Consider the following 19,756-nt stretch of genomic DNA (forward strand, 5'->3'; position numbering starts at 1 on the left):
TGGGGTCACTTACGGAGAGAAAAAAATTGTACTGACATCAGCAACATTTAGACGAGTAGTGAAGAAAAGATGGAAGAATGTTAAAAGATGAAGTCAAAAGGACTGCAAACAGTCACAAAAGAAAGCACAGTTTCTGTGCCCTTCTGCACCTTGAAGTCTTAAGAGACAGCTGCTCACGCGCGGTGTCGACTAAGCCAAGCCCACGAAACCCAACCGCGAAAGCATAGCAGAGCTCCAGCAGACTCCGCCATGTTTTCCCGGTGAGCATGTGTGCGCATACGTGCGTACGTCCCAACCAATCGGTGCCCACGTCGGCGACCCTTTCACTACCGGGGCGGGGCGGCCTTCTACACAGGCGCAGGGTTGGGCGGGCCTTCTTCCTTCTCGCCGAACGCCGCCAACATGGTGAGTATCGCCGGCGCGGGCTCCATGTCTGACCGCTATGCCGCTCCAGCTTTGCCTGGGCTGGGGGCTGGAGGCGAGCAGCGGCGCTCAGTGGATCTTAGGTATAGTGCAGTGAGGTTCCCCGGGTGGGCAAGACACAGGAGTTGGGAGCTTTCAGGATGCGCGTCCGAGGAGCGCGTGGAGGGCCCGGCAGGCCCGGCGCTCGCTGGGCCACGCGTGCGCGCTCTGGCCGCCTCCGCTGTCTCGTTGCGGCAGCCAGTCGCCTAGCCCGCCCGCCGGGGCCGAAGCAGGACAGGGCATGGTGGTCTGGCCGTGCTGGCTTCTTAGACCGGGAGGCCAGCGGGAGACTGACTTGCTACCGTTTCCTGTGTGGATTTCGTCCATCCTGGTTGTTCCATGGCACTTCGGCGTGTTCTCCTCAACATTCTTTTTTCCTGTTTTTAGCCGCACTATCTTTAAATTGCAAAGACTGGCAAACTGGATCGTATTTTTAATCAGTCTCGCTGTTCTCTCCCCCCGCCTCCCAATTTTAGGTGTTCAGGCGCTTCGTAGAGGTTGGCCGGGTGGCCTACGTCTCCTTTGGGCCTCATGCCGGGAAGCTGGTCGCGATTGTAGATGTTATTGATCAGAACAGGGTAAGTGTAAGGAAAAGTGTCACGGCTTTACGTGGCAGTGTAGACGACAATGGTAATGGTTTCAGCGGCCCTCTTAAGATAGGAGTATTATGGGTGGTAGTTTTACTTAAACAGCCACCGCAAATAGGGGTTACAGAGCAGAGGCTTGAATTGACCTGTTACTACTGGGTTTGAGTAATACTTCTAACTAGGCAGTTTTAAACTAAAGGTGGGCTAAAACATGGGCGAGATGTAAATCATTTATTATGTTCAAAGCGAGTTTGGAACAAAGCCATAGAAAGCCTTTTCTTTCACATAGAAAGCCCTTGTTTCCTATTGTCACTATTTGAGCACCACAAACTAAGGGATTGAGCAGATAGTTTTTGGGAAATGGAAGTATTAAAGACAAAACTATGTGTTGGGTTCTATGCTTAACTATCACTGCTAACTCTTTTTAACCTTTAAGAAAGCATTTAAATATAAGAATTTGATGATTCTGAAAAGACTAATATTATGTAGGATATCTGCATTTTGAATGCTGTTACATTTTTATACTGAGATCCTTGATCTTATGTCTTCTAGGCTTTGGTGGATGGACCTTGCACTCAAGTAAGGAGACAAGCTATGCCTTTCAAATGCATGCAGCTCACTGACTTCATCCTCAAGTTCCCACACAGGTCACTATCAAACTATCACCCTTCCCATAGTTTTGTTAATACTGGTAAAAGTTTGCTTAATTTCATTTAAAAATGTTGGTTATTTCGTTTTTCTCTTAAGAATATAGTAAGCAGTGTGAAAGTGAGAGCCATTTAGAAGAGAAAGTTGCGTTGTAAAAGTAGACAGACATTTACTTCTAAAATGCCCTGGGATCCGGTGGTTCTCTGGCTTTCCCTTTGTCCAGATTTCCCATTCTTTTTCTCTTGTACCCCTTTCTTTCAGGATTTGCACAACAAAGAACTTTGTGTATGTGTAGTTTCCTGAACATGTGTTAATCAATTTTAGCTTTAGAACAAAAAAATACTATCATTAGTTGAACTTTTCATATGTGTCAGCTAATATTTAACATAACATCATCTCCTTATGACAGCCACCAGAGAGGTTCTCTTCCTGGCTATTCATGAGCGATTAAGGCAGCCATTCTGTGATTCTTGGCATGATGTAGGTTACAGAAGTTAAAAACTGATGTTGCTGTGTGGTGACAATTGTTTGCAATGTAACCTGTGCTATGACTGGTTTACTTTCTAAGCATACTGGATTTTGATGTTTGAAACAAATACCAAAGTGGTTACAGTTCCATTTTATGGCATTTGAACGCAAATCTTTAGGCATTACTGTACAGAATGAAACAAGGCACAAGGGACAACTACGTTATGGCTCAGACGGTAAAGCGTCTGTCTACAATGCGGGAGACCTGGGTTTGATCCCTGGGTCAGGAAGATCCCCTGGAGAAGGAAATGGCAACCCACTCCAGTACTATTGCCTGGAAAATCCCATGGACAGAGGAGCCAGGTAGGCTACAGTCCATGAGGTCGCAAAGAGTCGGACACTACTGAGCAACTTCACTTCACTTCATGTTATTCTTTATGGAAAGGAAATTGCTTTCTGCTGCTGCTAAGTCGCTTCAGTTGTGTCCAACTCTGTGCGACCCCAGAGATGGATGGCAGCCCACCAGGCTCCTCCGTCCCTGAGATTCTCCAGGCAAGAACACTGGAGTGGGTTGCCATTTCCTTCTCCAGTGAAAGTGAAAGTGAAAGTGAAGTTGTTCAGTCATGTCTGACTCTTCGCAACCCCATGGACTGCAGCCTACCAGGCTTCTCCGCTCATGGGATTTTCCAGGCAAGAGTACTGGAGTGGGTTGCCATTGCCTTCTCCAATTGCTTTCTACTCATCCACTATTTGGGTGATATATGCACATTATTGGAGGTGATTTTTAAGCCCAGAAAGTGGAGTGGTTCACATTTTTTTTTTTTTAATTGTGTTTTGAGGATGTAAGACATCTTGGCTTAGTGGACACTGTTGGAACAAGTAGAACATTGTGCCTCGTGCTGTTTTCTGTGGAGACACTACAACTGGCAGTAGAAAAAACAAGGGTTCTTGTGGCATTTTTCCTGTGCTTTTTTAACTTGTGCTTTTTCAGAGGATGAAAAGCTGTCCTTGAATCTGTGTGACCTCAGAGCTGATTTCTTAAATCCTTGTTCTTGGCTCTTTCCAGTGCCCGCCAGAAGTATGTCCGGAAAGCCTGGGAGAAGGCAGATATCAATGCAAAGTGGGCAGCCACAAGGTGGGCCAAGAAGATTGAAGCCAGAGAAAAGGTAATCATTTGAGTTATTTGAAGTTGGACATGTTCTGATTTTGGGGAATTAGAAGGTGGTTTGACAGAGCTGTTTGTTTTTTTTTTTTTTTTTCAATAACACAGAAAGCCAAGATGACAGATTTTGATCGTTACAAAGTCATGAAGGCAAGGAAAATGGTAAGTTTTTGTGATGGTTGTATTCCAGCCCTGAATTTATTTGTCTGGTAATTATGTTTGCCTAAGTTTCTAGACCACAAAGTTAACATCATAGAAGTCTTAGATGTTATAAGGGTGGTCTCCTGTACCTGTCTACATATCCATACATATAGGATGGGTCAGAGTTTTGTGTGCATATATAATGAACATTTTTATTGAAATTTTTCAGAGGAACAGACTAATCAAGATTGAAGTTAAGAAACTTCAAAAGGCAGCTCTCCTGAAAGCTTCTCCCAAGAAAGCCCTTGCTGCTAAGGGGGCAGCTGCAGTAGCTGCTGCTGCTGCCAAGGTTCCAGCAAAAAAGATGACCACTGAGGGTAAGAAAGCTCCAGCCCAGAAGGTTCCTGCCCAGAAAGCTGGAGGCCAGAAGGCAGCACCTCCTCCTAAAACTCAGAAGGGTCAGAAAGCTCCATCCCAGAAAGCACCTGCTCCAAAGGCATCTGGCAAGAAAGCATGAGTGCATAAGAGGCTATTCGAATCAGAATAAAAGTTCTTTTTGACGGGCTGGCAAATTATTTAATCTGTGGATTAAAGTCTTTTTGTCTGGGCTGGGTTTATGAGGCAGATTGATGGTATGATTGTTACTGTCCTCATTGGAGAAGGAATTCTGAGTCCCACTCTGTCCAGACTCAGATACTATCAAGTCATCACACAAAGTCCTAAGTAATGTTCTTGAGGGAAATCATGATAATTAGACCACTGGGTTAATTTTCTTTCCTTGTACAAATACACATCTCATAAATAACTAAAATCCCAGATGCTTCTGATGCTCAAGAGTAAATTTTCTTACAAAAATACACTGTAGGTAAACAAATACTACATTTTGATAGGTTGGTTACTTAGTTACCAGTTCCCAGTCATTTCTCATTTTTGTTTAGTGGCATTAATAGGCAAGTGATACAGTGTAATAGTTGCTGTGATAGAGGAAATACAGGCAATTTTGGGTTACTTGTCCTAACAAGGACAAGGGGGGTTGTCTAAAGTGGAATCTTCAGCTTCCACCCAGAATATGGTGTGGGGGAAGGGAGGTATGAATCTCAGGCATGTAGAAGACTTGCCAGAGACCACAGGACTGGGAAGCCAGGTGTTGGCTCTGTGGTGGGAGGATAGTGTGTAGAAAGCCATAGAGTGCTTTTTAAATAGAGTGATGTCTAAAATTTACATTGTGTCCTGTTGAACGAACTGAAACATGGGACAGGAAGAGTTGGGAAGGTCAGGTGGTTTCAAGTTTGGCAGTACTCTTTAAAGGTCCAAAGCCCAAAGTGGCACTGGTGAAATTGTATTGAGGTTCATGAGCTGCATCTTCCTAGTATTCCTAGAACTGCATATTCTAGTTAGCATTCATGATGATAAAAATTTCTGAATGCCTTTTTGTCTGAAATCTTCCCTAATAGCTCAGTTGGTAAAGAATCCATCTGCAGTGCAGGAGACTCTAGTTCGATCCTGGGTTGGGAAGATCTGCTGGAGAAGGAATAGGCTACCCACTCCAGTGTTGTGGCCTGGAGAATTCCAAGGGTTGTATGGTCCATGGACATGTATATTTGGGGCTTCCTGGTGTCTCAGTTGGTAAAATGTCTGCCTGCAGTGCAGGAGACCCAGGTTCAATCCTGGCCCGGGAAGATCCCTGGAGAAGGAAATGGCAACCCACTCCAGCATTCTTGCCTGGAAAATCCCATGGTTGGAGGAGCCTGATAGGTTACAGTCCATGGGGTCACAAAGAGTGGGACACAGCTAAGCAACATCACTTTCAGTTTTCACTTTGCTTGTCTTAAAGTAGTTATTTCCCCCTTAAGAATTTTTACTTAGAGCACATCAGATAGAAACTGCCCAGGTGAGCCACAGACCACACAGGTGAACGGGTGTGTGCATCGTCATTCACCTGAGTCATGTCTGACTGTGTGATCCCATGGACTGTAACCTGCCAGGCTTCTCTGTCCATGGGATTCTCCAAGGCACGAATACTGGAGTGGGTTCCCATACCCTCTTTCAGGGGATCCTAACTGACCCAGGGATTGAACCCATGGTGTCTTCTGCCTCTTCTGCATTGCAGTTGGATTCTTTACAGCTGAGCCACGAGGGAAGCCCCAGACGGGTTTGCCTTGACTTCAAATGCCGATTGCAAGGCTCTCAGGCCTCTTGCACTTCTCAGGGTGCAGTTGTGATTGGAGTTCCCATGACTGCCTCCTTTGTTAATAGAACTAAGGCATGTTGCAGGCTTCCCAGGTGGCTCAGTGTTAAAGACTCTGCCTGCCAAGCAGGAGGCTATCCCTGCAGGTTCTGTCCTTGGTTCCAGAAGATCTGGAGAAGGAACTCGGGAACATTTGTTATAGGCCTGTCACAAAAGGTAACTCGGAACAGCCAAATGGAAATGCATGAGTTAAGGTATGAGGGAAGGGGCACACAACTTACACACCCTGTCTAGCTTGCTACCCTCCCAGCACCTTTATGTTCATCCTGGGAACTGCCTTCCCTTTCTAGAGTTTTTATGAAATTTCATTAGGTAGGCATGTTTGATTGAATCATTGGCTATTGGTGATTAGTTAGATCCCCAGCTCTTCTGCTCCAGGCAGGTTGGGAGGTGGTGGTGGTGGTGACCAGGTCACCCACGATGGATGACTATGAAGTTGTGGTTCCTCTGCTGAGTAGCACCCCCTCCCTCCCCGCCCCATCCCCATCTTGAAGTTAGGAGACCCTAGCCACCGGTCATCTCAGTCAAAAAGGACAGTCCTACCACCCTGGAGACTCCCCAAGAATTTAGAAGCTTCTTGTGTCAAGAACTGGATGCGAATACCAAATACGTATTTCTTAAGTCATAGTATTACACCCTGTGTATCTGTGATAATTTGCAGTTTATGAATTGAGTCAGTTAATCTGTTGAATTTATGAGTTTGAAACTATTTCCATTCTCAATTGAGAAACTGAGGAAGAGTTTAGTAATTTGCCAAGGCCATACAGTGAAGACAATTCGAACCTAGTCAGATCTCAGATTTCATGATTTTAGGTCACAGTCCAGGCCATCAGCCACTAAACAGGGGAGACAGGCTATACTCATGAGGTTAAGTTGCTGCTAGCAAGTGTGGGGCTTCCCTGGTGGCTCAGACGGTAAGAATCCGCCTGCAGCGTAGAAGATTGTGTGCTCGATCCTTGGATTAGGAAGATCCCCTGGAGGAAGGCGAGGCAACCCACTCCAGTATTCTTGCCTGGAGAATCCGCATGGACAGAGGAGCCTGGCGGGCTACAGGCCGTGGGGTACCAAAGAGTTGGACAAGACTGAGAAGGCGATGGCACCCCACTCCAGTACTCTTGCCTGGAGAGTCCCATGGACGGAGAAGCCTGGTGGGCTGCAGTCCATGGGGTCACGGAGGGTCGGACACGACTGAGCGACTTCCCTTTCACTTTTCACTTTCATGCATTGGAGAGGGAAATGGCAACCCACTCCAGTGTTCTTGCCTGGAGAATCCCAGGGACGGGGGAGCCTGGTGGGCTGCCGTCTCTAGGGTCGCACAGAGTCGGACACGACTGAAGCGACTTAGCAACAGCAGCAGAGCGACTGAGCACACACAGCAAGTGTTAGCGCCATAACTTAAAGCATCACAAGTATAATGTAGAATCTCTGTCCTTGACGAAGTGTCAACTTGGCGTAAGCAGCCACAGATACCAGCTAATGCGCGCCCAGTCATCCGGTATCTGGCTTGCGGGGGAACCATGGAGAAAGGCCAGCCTCCGCGCTTCCTAGAGAGGCACCGAGAGCGCCAGTTGGGAGCGCTTCCGCCTTAGCTACGTTGGGTGCTGGCACTCGCGCTCGCCGAGTTGCCGGGAATTCCGCGATCCTGTTCGCGGGTGGCGCAGTCCTCCTCATCCTGACGCTTGCCGAGCAGAGGCCTCTGAAGCTCCGCGAGCCTGAGCACAGCCCTCTGCTGGAGAGGAGCAATCGATCTTTCTGCCCTGAAGGGCCGGCCCGACCTCCTTCCTCTGACTCGCGGTACTCAGGGTAGGGACCGGTCACGTTTGGAGTCACCTGTTTCCCAGGGTGGAGTGTTCAGATCCGGATGCGGGCTTCGGTTCTCAGCGCCCAACTAGGAAGTTGTTTGTTTTACCCTTTCCTCCCGGGGCCAGAACTCCGCTTGCATTTTGTTCTGCAGCCCTTGCAGAGATCCAGAGGCCTGTATTACCCTACTTTCTCTGCAAAAGCTTGTTTGGGATCTTTGCCAGCCATGGTCAATAGAAGCATTCAGTGCAGACTACGTAGTAATGCATTCAAAGTGGGCCAGGGATTTTCTTAAAAGTCAGATGTTCTGCAGTCCTTGACTCTTGCTTCAGAGATTCTTTCTAGGAATTTCTGTCCTCATCAGGCAAATTTGTAGAGTGTACAAAGGAGCAGTGGCAGCGCGCAGTGCATCGCTGTCGGGGGTGCAATGAGAACATCCAGAGTGTTCTGAGAATATCTTTCCTAGGGTAGTGGTCAGGAGACTGAGGGAGGAAGAGGTGGCAAGTGTGAGAAACAAGATAGGGGTAGTTTCACTGTGGTTCTTCCCCCTTTTAGCTCTCCAGGTTTTTGCTTTTCCAAACAGAAAGGGCAGTGCATGAAGCCAGGAGTCATCAGCCATTCTCCAGACATTGTCCCAGGTGAGCTGAGTTTTTTTTCCAGCTTTCCACATTCAGAACAGATATGAAAGGGCATTACAGGACATGCCTTGGCCAGTCCTGTGCTTAGCTTTGCATCCATCAAAGAGTATGGCAAAGGAGTTTGTTAGGGGAGTTAATGAGGGAGAGTAGAATAAATTTGGAAGGATCAGGTGTGAAAAGAGGGAAGCACCAGCCTAGAAATTCTAGAAAGTGAGAATCTACATCCAGGCAGACCGCGAGGACGGTGCACAGATGAACAGGTTTGGCCTGACCAGGGGGCTCATTAGAAAGGCAGAACCTCATCTACTGAATCAGAGTCTACATTTGTACAGTATCTGGGGAATTAATGGGCAAGTTAAAATTTGGGGAGCACTAGTCTGTGTGGCAATACACAGAGGAAGGCCACCTCCTGAGATTAAACAGGCATGCCCACAGGAGGAGTTTGCTCTGCAGACCACAGAGTCAGGGTGCAATGAAACCCAAATTGGGAGCATTGGAGGGTGTGGATTGATGAGAGAGGTGAATTCTTGGACGAGTGCTGAGTTTGGCACTGAAGCCAGTGCCTCTAAGTCCACTGCAAAAACTGCAGCTTAATCTGTGTTGAAAGGCTGTATTCATTGCTGGCACAAATTCATGCATCATTAAAGGACATTTTCCCTCTCAAGTTTTCTTACTGATGGAGGATGATTTCAGTGAATTTCTCTCCAGAGTCCTAGACCATGCAATGAGAAAGCTGGTGTGTCATGTAATGGATGTATCATAAAATGAGAAAGCTCCATCCCAGAAACTTAAGAGCAGTGTGTATTTGGCTCATTTTTCTGGACCTTGGACCATCCACTTCTGTTTCAGCACTTAAGCCAACATCAGTTCCATGTTAGGAAAAATTTTAACATCTTTGGGGTCAGTCTTTTCTCTCCAGGGGCTTTGCCTAAAGTATGGTAGTCATGGGGGATTATGTTCCACTAAGAAACCCCCCAACTGAGGAATTCCCTGGCAGTCCAGTGGTTAAGACTCTGGGCCTCCACTGCAGTGGGTGTGGGTTTAATCCCTGGTCAGGGAACTAAGATCCTCCATGCTCTGTGGTGGGGCCAAACAAACCCCAAGTGACAGTGGCTTAAACAGGGAAAAAGCCTCTCTCTCACACCAGAGGAGTCTGGGAGAGGCAGTCTAGGGCGAGTGTGATGGCTCCACTACCATCACACATCCAGGTTCTTTCTATCTTTCTGCTCCACCATCCTAGCACTGGCTCTCCTGCCCAAGGTTGCTTCACAGTCTAAGGCGGCTGCTTGAGCTCCAGCATTCATCTGCATTCCACCTAGAAGAGGAGATGCTAAAAATGCAAACCTCTCAGCTGTTCTCTTTTAGAAACCTCTTAGAAGTGAGATAGATGGATGGATAAATATATTAATAACTGTCAGTCTTTGCTACAATCTCTTATGAGAAACATTTGCTATTTGGAATCATCTAGGAAGTTCCCCCAATCTCATCTGTTGTTGTAATAAGTGCTGAGATTTATATATTATCATGTGCCAGGTGATGTTTGCTTTACACGTACTAATTCATTCCATCCTTACAAGAGCCTCATCAGCTTGGTATTGCTAGTATCAGAGTTTTTTAGATGAAGAAATTGAGGCACAAAAACTTAAGTGTCTCATCTAAGTTCGTACAGCTAATGGCTATAGTGGTGGAATTTGAACCTAGGGAGTATGACTGTAAAGCTGGGCTTGTCAACCTTAGCACTGTTGATGTTTCGGGCCAGGTAATCCTTTGTTGTGGGGGACCCTCCTGTGTACTGTAGGCTGTTAAGTAACATGCATCCGTGGCCTATAACCACTAGGTGCCAGTAGCATCACCACCCCCCGGAGGTTGTGGCAACGAAAACGAAAACGAAAACCGGCTCCAGACATCGCCACATATTCCCTGCTGGGCACAATTGCCCCCCACTGAGAACCACAGCTCTAAAGTCTCGGCTGTTTGCCATGAAATCTGTGCTGCCTCCGAAACCTACTTCCCATGTAGGGGAATCAGCAGCCCCACTGATTCTTTAAAAATGTATCTGTCTTATTTTGGCTTTGCTGGGTCTTCTCTGCTGCACACAGGCTCTCCCTAGTTGCAGGGGCGGGGGCTGCTCTCTGGTGGTGTGGGCTCCTAATTGTCGTGGCTTCTCTTGTTGCAGGCCACTGGCTCTAGAGCGCAGGCTCAGTAGTTGTGGTGTATGGGGTTAGTTCCCCCACGCCATGTGAAATCTTTCTGGACCAGGGCTTGAACCCCAGTCCTCTGCATTAGCAGGCAGAGTCTTAACCACTGGACCATGAGGGAAGTCCCCTGTTAATTTAATAATGGAGAGGGAGGAAGTGTCAGCAAAGGAATGAAGCAGAATGATGAGAGATGGAGCTGGATGTTGAGAATCTGCATATTGAAGAGAACAGAACAAAGGGTACATAAGTAATTAGAGAGGTGTGGAGGGTGGAAGCCCTAATGTGAGGGAAGATGGTCAGGGCTGTGCTCTCAACTGCTGACTCTCGAGGAAGTAGAGGCAGAGTATTAACATTCAGGGTCACAGTGTCTGTTCTCCACTGTTCAGTAAGGGAGCCACTAGCTACAGGTGCCTATTTAGATTAAAATGAATTAAAATTAGAAATCCAGTTCATCAGTCACACTAGTCAACTTTAGATTTCCTGGTCAAGGTGTTATCTGATTTCTTCACTGTATAGTTATTATTTTTCCCTCTGCAACTGATTGGGAATCATTTAAAATCATGCAGATACCCTGCTCATCAACATTTCCTCCTAGATTTTGCACCTAGCAGTGGTTCTTGTCTAAATGGGTCTTTACAGTGATGGCTACAAGTCCTCTGCTTCTTCTTTGGTGGCTCTTTTTTCCAGGACACGCCCTCCCTGAAGTTCAGGCCCCTCCCTTTGCCTCCAGCTAGGGCTTGAGAAGAAGCCTATTGTTTCAGGAGCCAGTGACCTTTGAGGACGTGGCTGTGTCCTTCACCCAGAACCAATGGGCCAGCCTGGTCTCTGCTCAGAGGGCTCTGTACAGGGAGGTGATGCTGGAGAATTACACAAACATAACTTCCTTGGGTGAGTCCTGCTTCCTTCCTAAAACTCAGCTGCTGCCCTTGGGGGCTCCTGGCTTCCTCTATAATGTATCTGGGATCTCTAATACTACCAGAATTGATGCTCCATGAGCTGAGCTCCCCCATCCTCAGTTGCAGGAGTAACTAACTACTGGAGAAAGATCTGGGTTCAGTTCAGTTTTAAACAAGACTTCCCCGAAATTCCGTGGCAGTCCAGTGGTTAGGACTCCACACTGCCAAGGGTGCGGGTTCAATCCTTGATTGGGGAACTTAGATCGCACAGGTTGAGCAGTGTGGCCAAAGTGACAGTGAAGTCGCTCAGTCGTGTCCCACTCTTTGCGACCCCATGGACTGCAGCCTACCATGCTCCTCCGTCCATGGGATTTTCCAGGCACGAGCGCTGGCGTGGGCGCCACTGCCTTCCAGGCTCCCTTCTTTCCCCGGGAATTCTCCTGGGAGGGGCTTTGCCCGGGGGTCAGAGCGCTGAGAAGGCTCCATACTCCTCCCTCCACTCTTTCAGCCCCCTGGTGGGGACTGTGGCCCCGTCTTCTCTGTGCGAGTCTCCCAAGGCCTTCTGTACCCACTTCCAGTGACAACGTGGACTGCCTGTGCTCTCAGAACCGGAGTAAGCTTCCTAGGCAAAACAGTTTGAGCCCTCCTTTCATCCCGCGAGTCTCTCCACACTGGCCTCCCTTCGTCTCCTGGGACGTCACTGCTTTTTCCACCTGTCAAAGCAGAGGGTAGACTGAGAGGGGTCCGAGGAGACTGTCCTCAACTTTCTATTCCTTTTCTGTGTCCTTCAACAGCATTTCCATTCCCCAAATCAGATCTGATCTTCTGGCTGGAGCGAGGGGAAGAACCAGGGCGCCTGGATCCCTGGACACTGGTCGGGAGAGAGCACCCGAGAGGCACCTGCAGAGGTGAGCAGGAGGACCTGCCATTCTCTTCTCCGTAGAGCTTCAGCCCCAAACTGGAAAAGACTAGTCCAGACCTTTCATTTTCTGTCATTCTTCTTTGTAAAGCTAAAGGATTTCAAACCTTTAGTAGTGCAGATAGACTTCTGTTGATTAACTTAAGAATACATACAAAACAGAGAACTTGTTTCTGTAAGGACATTTTGTATGTGTTTGTGTGTGTGTGTGTCAGAGAGAAACTGTCGCAGAAGAATGGACTTTTTATAAATTCCTAAACGCTGAAGTAGGAAATAGCTTTTGAAAGAAACCCTGTTTATTTTGGGGAGTGTTTTTCTACTTTTGTTAAAACAAATGCCGTTGGCATCTTGATAGAGATTGCGTTGACTCTCTAGATGACTTTCGGCAGTATTGACTTTTTTTTTTTTTAAGATTGATCTATTTATGGCTGTGCTGGGGCTTCCTTGACGTGTTCAGGTTTTCTCTGTTACAACGAGCAGAGGCTACTCCTCCTTGTGGCGCAAGGCTTTTCTGTTGCAGTGGCTTCTCTTGTCGCCGAGCACAGGGGCTGGAGCACAGGCTTAGTCATTGTGGCGTACAGGCTTAGTTGCCCCGAGGCATGTGAGCTCTTCCGGGAACAGGGATTGAACCCATGTTCCTGGCATTGGCAGGTGGATTCTTAACCAGTGGACTGCCAGGGAAGTCCAGTGCTGACATTTAAACAGTGTTAGTTCTCCCAGCTCATGAACATGGAATATTTCCCATTTATTTCTGTCTTCTTTGGTCGTTTTCATCCATGTCTTGTAGTTTTCAGAGTAGAGATCTTTCAACCCCTCGGTTAAATTTACTCCTAAGTATTTTAGTGTTTTCAATGCTGTTATAAATGGGATCAATTTCTTTATTTCTCAGAAAACTCATTGTTAGTGTATAGAAAGTATTCAGATTTCTATATGTGAATTGTATATCCTGCAGCTTTACTGAATTCACTGATTAGATTTAACTGTTCTTTTTGTTGAGTCTGAATGATTTTCTATATTTTAAATCTTGTTATCTGCAAATAGAACAAATTGTATTTCTTCCTTCCCAATTCTGGTACCTTTTCTTTCTTTCTTTTTTCTTTATTTTTTGTCTGTTTGCTTTATGTAGGATTTTCAGCACTGTGTTACATTGGAGTGGTGAGAGCGGACGCTCTTGTACCTAATCTTAGAGGAAAAACTTTTAACCTTTCACTCTTGAGTATGACGTTAGCTGTGGGCGTTTCATTTATGGCCTTTTTTATGTTGACATATGTTCCTTCCCTGTGGCAGTGGTTTAGTTGCTAAGTCATGTCCAACTCTTGTGACCCCCTGGACAATGGCCTGCCTGGCTCCTCTGTCCATGAGATTCTCCAGGATTAGAATACTGGAATGGGTTGCCATTTCCTTCTCCAGGGGATCTTCTCAACCTCAGAATCAAACTAGTAACTCCTGCATTGCAGGCAGATTTACCAACTGAGCTACAAGGGAAACCCATGTTCCTTCTCTACCTAATTTGTTAAGAGTTTTTATGGTGAATGAATGTTGAATTTTGTGAAATTCTTTTCCTTTACCTATTGAAAGTGAAAGTCACTCAGTTATGTCAACTCTTTGCAACCCCATGGACTATACAGTCCATGAAATTCTCCAGGCCAGAGTACTGGAGTGGGTAGCCTTTCCCTTCTCCAGGGGATCTTCCCAGCCCAGGGATCGAACCCAGGTCTCCTGCATTGCAGGAGGATTCTTTACCAGCTGAGCCACAAGGGAATTCCAGGAGTGGGAAGCCCACAGGGGAAAAATACTGGAGTGGGTAGCCTATCTCTTCTCCAGCGGATCTTCCTGACCCAGGAATCGAACTGGGGTCTCTTGCATTGCAGGCACATTCTTTACCAACTGACCTTTCAGGGTAGCCTTTAACTATTGAGATGGTCATATGATTCTTTTCTTTCATTCTATTCATGTGAAGTTTCACATCTATTGATTTGTGGAAAGCATGTTTATTTATTGGGAATGAGTGGTTTCCTTTTATGTCTTTTGGCTGAGGGATCTTCGTTCCTCAGCCAGGGAATAGAAGAACCCCTGCCCTGCTGCAGTGGAAGCACAGAGTCCTAACCACTGGGCTGTCAGGGAATTGAAGTTAAATGTAAAGAACTATCCACAGATTAGGTGGATAGTCTTTCTCATTCAGTTGCCCCTGTTCTTAAACTCCCTCAATCCCTAATGCTATTCAGAACCTCTGTAAACCAAGTGCCCCTTTCTGACTCACCCCAATTCTGTCTTCATCTAGTGCCTTTAGATTGACTCCCAACACTTGAGCCCACCTTGATGTAAAAAGCTTTCCCAGGGGCCCACCTGCAGTTGTCAGTGTCTCGCTTTGCCACAGCTGCACATTGTCCATTTAGCCTGTCAACAGCTTTGGCCAGTAGGACTTTTCTGGAGCGATGGAAATGTTGCGTATCTGCACTGTCCAATATGGGAGCCATTAGCCACATGAGCATTTGAAATGTTGGTGATACAACTGAGGAACTGACTTTTTAACTTTGTTCCATTTTAATTAAATAGCCACATGTGGTTGATGGCCCTAATCAGACAATGCAGCCTATAACAATTTTAAACACAGCCTCCAGCTGCCTTTTAGTTTCTAGATCAGTGGCTGTCAAACCCTAGTGTGCGTCAGAAACACTTGCAGCGCTTGTTAAACACAGACTGCTGGACGCCACCTCCAGAAATTCTAGTTTGGTAAACTGGGGTAGGGCCTGGGAACCTGCATTTCTAACGAGTTCCCAGACCATGATGGTCCTGGGACCACACTTTGAAGACCTCTGTTCTTGAGACTCTTGAACTGTGTTTTTAAAATTCTGGGTTGCAACTCCTTAGTGCGTTGTGCTCATCATTTAAAAATTAGACTAGATTGGGCTAGACTTAAATAAAATAGACCAAACTAGTATAAAATCCGTCATATATTCGTCATTCTTATTAAGGGTCGTGTTCTTCAAAACTCTTGTTTCCATGGGATCTAAACGGTGAGTCAAGGTCAGAAACACTTAAGAAACACTAAGCTAGCAGTTTCACGTGGTAAATCCTTGGTGCCTGGAAAGGCAAACATGACTTCTCTGTTGTGGCGCCACCGGTAAGAGTGTGGGTCCCCTTCCCCCACCAGTGGCCGCCTGCAGTCTTAGAAGGGTCTGAACTAGCCATGTCTTTTTTCCTTCCACAGTTAAGTCTCTCTCCCACTGGACAGCACACGGGTTTCGCAATTACAGTCCTTTTATGAACCCCTCACAATCTGTAGTGTTACACACCGTCCTTTCCCCAGTCAGGCTTGCAATATAAAACATTTCTTTAAACATTACAGGATATTCTAAAGCATTCGAACAGTTTCTTGCCTTGACGGGGGCCTTGAGTTCCACCGCTGCAAACAGCATCTTCCAGCCCTCTGGATGCTGTGTGCTGTGAGAGCTGCTTACCCAGCTCTTTTTGCTCCAGTTTAAAGATCTTCTTCAACCTCAGCTCCATCTGCTTTCTTTTCTTTTGGCCACGCATTGTGATTTGTGGGATCTTAGTTCTCGACCAGGGATTGAACCCAGGGCCACAGAAATGAGAATGCTAAGTCCTAACCACTGGATTGCCAGGTCATTCCCTCCCTCTGCTCTTTTAATTGCTTCCCATTCAGCATTTTCTCCACCCTATTCCTGTTTTTTCTTCTTCCATTTGTCTCCACTAATAGTTTTTGCTGTCTGTACTGATTTTGTTGTCCTAATGGCATTGCTTGCTTTCTCTACCTCCAATATTTTTACTTTTCCTTCAGGGTATCATCAGGAGGCTATGTCTCTCTCCAAAAGTACACATGTCCTGGTCATGGCATTAATAGTTCTGCTTAATCCCTTTCTCCTTTCAGCTTAACTAGGTGACTGTTATGTTTTCTTTTATTTCTTTTTTTGGATACCTTTATCATTATATAATACCCTTTCTTTTGTTACAGTCTTTGTTTTAAACTGTATTGTGTCTGGTATGAGTATTGCTACTCCAGCTTTCGTTTTATTTCCATTCCCATGGAATATCTTTTTCTATCCCTTCACTTTCAGTGTTTGTGTGTCTTTATTACTTATTTAAAATTTTTATTTCATATTAGAATACAGTCGATTAACAGTGTTGTGTTTCAGATGCACAGCAGAGTGATTCAGTGATATCATGTAATGTTTTCATCATGCTAGGTCGTGAAACCAAGACTGAGAATGGAGGGCAGACTGCAGAGCTGAGCATTTCGAAGGGACCAGAGTCTCACAAGTTGATAACGGAGGTGCTGCTGGTGGATGTTCCCAGGTATCCTTTCTTTGAGAACAGCTTAGAGAAGCTGCAGCTGTTTGACCTAGGGAAGAAAAAACACTCAAAGAATGGCAATTTCACAGATTTGCCAGTCCAGGATCATCCATCCTCCACTGTTGAAAGAGAAGAGATAGCCAGACAATTGCAAGGAAGCTGTGGTATCTGCATGCATCTCATTACTAAGCAGGGCCTCCCTAGAGAACAGGTATTTTATAATTGTGGTGAGTGTGGCAGATATTTCAACCAACATTCAGACCTTCACCAGCATCAGAGAATTCACATGGACAAGAAGCCCTACAAATGCAAAGAATGTGGCAAAGCCTTCAGCTATAACTCAAAACTGTCACGGCACCAGAAGATCCACACTGGGGAGAAACCGTACCCTTGCCAGGAATGTGGACAAGCCTTCAGTCGAAACTTGCACCTCCTTCAGCATCAGAAACTCCACAGGGGAGAGAAGCCCTACGAATGTAAGGACTGTGGGAAAACCTTCAGCTACAACTCAAAACTTATCCGGCATCAGCGAATCCACACTGGGGAGAAACCCTTTAAGTGTAAGGAATGTGGGAAGGCTTTTGGGTGTAACTATGACCGCGTCATCCATGAGCGAATTCACACTGGGGAGAAGCCATACGAATGTAAGGAGTGTGGGAAAAGCTTCAGTTCAAATTCGGTCCTGATTCAGCATCAGAGGATCCACACCGGGGAGAAACCTTACAAATGTAAGGAGTGCAGCAAGGCTTCCCACCGAAGTTCGCTGTTTCTCCAGCACCAGAGGTTCCACACTGGGGAAAAGCTCTATAAATGTAACGAATGTTGGAAAACTTTCAGTTGTAGCTCACGCTTTATAGTACATCAGAGAATCCACACTGGGGAGAAACCTTATGAATGCCAGGAGTGTGGGAAGGCGTTTAGTCAGAAAATCAGCCTGGTTCAGCGCCAGCGAGTTCACACTGGGGAGAAACGTTATGAGTGTAAAGTGTGTGGAAAATCCTTCAGATGGAGCACAAGTTTCATTCACCATCAGAAACTGCACACCAGGAAGAAACCTGACCAAGTTACAAGGCCATCCCCGGTGAAGCCCTGCCGCCCCACTTCAGTCCTATCCCCTGTCTCCCCAACATGCACCACCTGCCCCAGCCACGCCAGGGGCTCCCCTGTCTTGTCCACGGGCACCGCTGCTTCCTCCTTCTGTGCCTCTCTTCCTGTTGCTCTTGTTAACTTGTTAACAAGATGTTACTTAATACTCGTTAACCTTTCTCCTGCTTCATTTTTTACTCGAAGGCCAAACTTGCCTGCTACTCCATTTATCTCTTGACTTCTGATTTTTGTATTCCAGTCCCCTATGATGAAAAGGATGTCTTTTTTTGGTGTTAGTTCTACAATGTCTTGTAGGTCATAGAACCGTTCAACTTCAGCTTCTTTGGCATTAGTGGTTGGGGCACAGACTTGGATTACTGTGATATTGAATGGTTTGCCTTGGAAACAAACAGAGATCATTCTGTCATTTCTGAGATATATCCAAGTACTGCATTTCAGACTCTTGTTGACTGAGGACTACTCCATTTCTTCTAAGGGATTCTTGCCCATAGTAGTAGATATAATGGTCATCCGAGTTAAATTCACCCATTCCAGTCCATTTTAGTTCACTGATTCCTAAAATGTTGATGTCCATTCTTGCCATCTCCAGTTTGATCACTTCCAGTTTACCTTGATTCATGGTGGCTCTGACAGTAAAGTGTCTGACTGCAATGTGGAAGACCTGGGTTCAATCCCTGGGTCAGGAAGATCCCCTGGAGAAGGAAATGGCCACCCACTCCAGTACTCTTGCCTGGAAAAGTCCATGGATGGAGAAGCCTGGTAGGCTATAGTCCATGGGGTTGCAAAGGGGCAGACACGACTGAGCGACTTCACTTTCACTTTTTCTTTCATGGACCTAACATTCCAAGTTCCTGTGCAATATTGTTCTTTACAGCATCAGACTTTACTTCCCTCAGCAGTCACATCCACAACTGGGTGTTGTTTTTGCTTTGGCTCCATCCCTTCATTCTTTCTGGAGTTATTTTCCACTAATCTCCAGTAGTGTACTGGGCACCTACCGACCTGGGGAGTTCATCTTTCAGTGTCCTATCTTTTTGCCTTTTCATACTGTTCATGGGGTTCTCAAGGTAAGAATATGAAGTGGCTTGCCATTCCTTTCTCCAGTGGACCACGTTTTGTCAGACCTCTCCACCATGACGTCTTGGGTGGCGCTATACAGCATGGCTCATAGTTTCACTGAGTTAGACAAGGCTGTGATTCATGTGATCAGTCTGGTTAGTTTTCTGTAATTGTGGTTTCCATTCTGTCTGCCCGCTGATGGAGAAGTGTAAGAGGCTTATGGGAGCTTCCTGATGGGAGAGACTGGCTGTGCCAGAATCTGGGTCTTGTTCTGATGGGCGGGGCCATGCTCAGTAAATCTTTAATCCAATTTTTTGTTGATGGGTGAGGCTATGTTCCCTCCCTGTTGTTTGGCCTGAGGCCAAACTATGGTAGGGGGTAATACAGTAATGGCGACCTCCTTCAAAATGACTTATTCCAGCCCTGATGTATTCAGTGCCTCTGACCCAGCAGTAGGCCACCATCGACCCACGTCTCCACCACAGATTCCTGGACACTCACAGGCAAGTCTGGCTCAGTCTCTAGTGGGGTTGCTGCCCTATCTCCTGGCTCCTGGTGTGCACAAGGTTTTGTTTGTTCCCTCCAAGAGTCTGTTTCCCCAGTCCTGTGGAAGTTCTGTAATCAAATCCCACTGGCCTCCAAGGTCAAATTCCCTGGGGGTTCTTAGTCCCTTTGCCGCATCCCCAGGTTAGGGAATCTGTGGTGGGTCCTAGAACTTTGGTAACAATGTGAAAACTTCTTTGGTGTAATTGTTCTGTTCCACAGAGAACATGATTTTCAGAAGATCCATGTAACTGCTTGAGGTGGAAGCATCTACCAGTAAAATTTTCTGGGAGCTAGAAATCCACATCAGTTTCTACAGAGGAAGTCTACCAACAGGCAGGCCACCTCTGCCAATGGTTCACTCCTGTCTTTTAGATTTTGGAAGTCACCTTGGGGACACTAGATGAGTAGAGCATGAATCTAGGAGGGACAGGAGGAGGACTGCAAATAACATGACATCAGGCACTTCAGATGATTGTTGGGGAAATACAGAAGGACTGAGCAGTGCAGCAGAGGCAGTGGGCTGTGGAGCCAGGCAGATTACAAAAGGGAGCTGGGCTGGAGCA

The 19,756-nt window shown here is 46.4% G+C and overlaps 2 protein-coding genes across 2 annotated transcripts; both read left to right on the forward strand.

Annotated features, from left to right (window-relative positions):
- The first annotated feature begins 239 nt into the window (after positions 1-239).
- Positions 240-4,028, forward strand: RPL14 (ribosomal protein L14). The gene is made up of 6 exons (XM_069560701.1): positions 240-405; positions 939-1,040; positions 1,602-1,696; positions 3,232-3,331; positions 3,436-3,489; positions 3,698-4,028. Exons 1-6 carry the CDS (start codon positions 403-405, stop codon positions 3,983-3,985), a joined length of 642 nt encoding a protein of 213 aa, XP_069416802.1. The 5' UTR covers positions 240-402; the 3' UTR covers positions 3,986-4,028.
- Positions 4,029-7,313: 3,285 nt separating this feature from the next.
- ZNF619 (zinc finger protein 619) lies at positions 7,314-17,741 on the forward strand. Its single transcript, XM_069560702.1, is given in 5 exon segments — positions 7,314-7,519; positions 8,072-8,154; positions 12,043-12,156; positions 16,376-17,600; positions 17,602-17,741. Coding segments are annotated over 4 exon segments (1,497 nt in total). The 5' UTR covers positions 7,314-7,519; positions 8,072-8,111; the 3' UTR covers positions 17,717-17,741.
- Positions 17,742-19,756: the final 2,015 nt, after the last annotated feature.

This window comes from Ovis canadensis, chromosome 19, assembly GCF_042477335.2.
Source record: "Ovis canadensis isolate MfBH-ARS-UI-01 breed Bighorn chromosome 19, ARS-UI_OviCan_v2, whole genome shotgun sequence".
Taxonomy (NCBI): Eukaryota; Metazoa; Chordata; class Mammalia; order Artiodactyla; family Bovidae; genus Ovis; species Ovis canadensis.

Bases quoted from the DNA above. Each gene is read 5' to 3' on its own strand.
- RPL14 (XM_069560701.1), top strand. The intron at 3,332-3,435 runs GTAATCATTTGA...TCAATAACACAG, and splicing joins AGATTGAAGCCAGAGAAAAG to AAAGCCAAGATGACAGATTT. The intron at 3,490-3,697 runs GTAAGTTTTTGT...GAAATTTTTCAG, and splicing joins TCATGAAGGCAAGGAAAATG to AGGAACAGACTAATCAAGAT.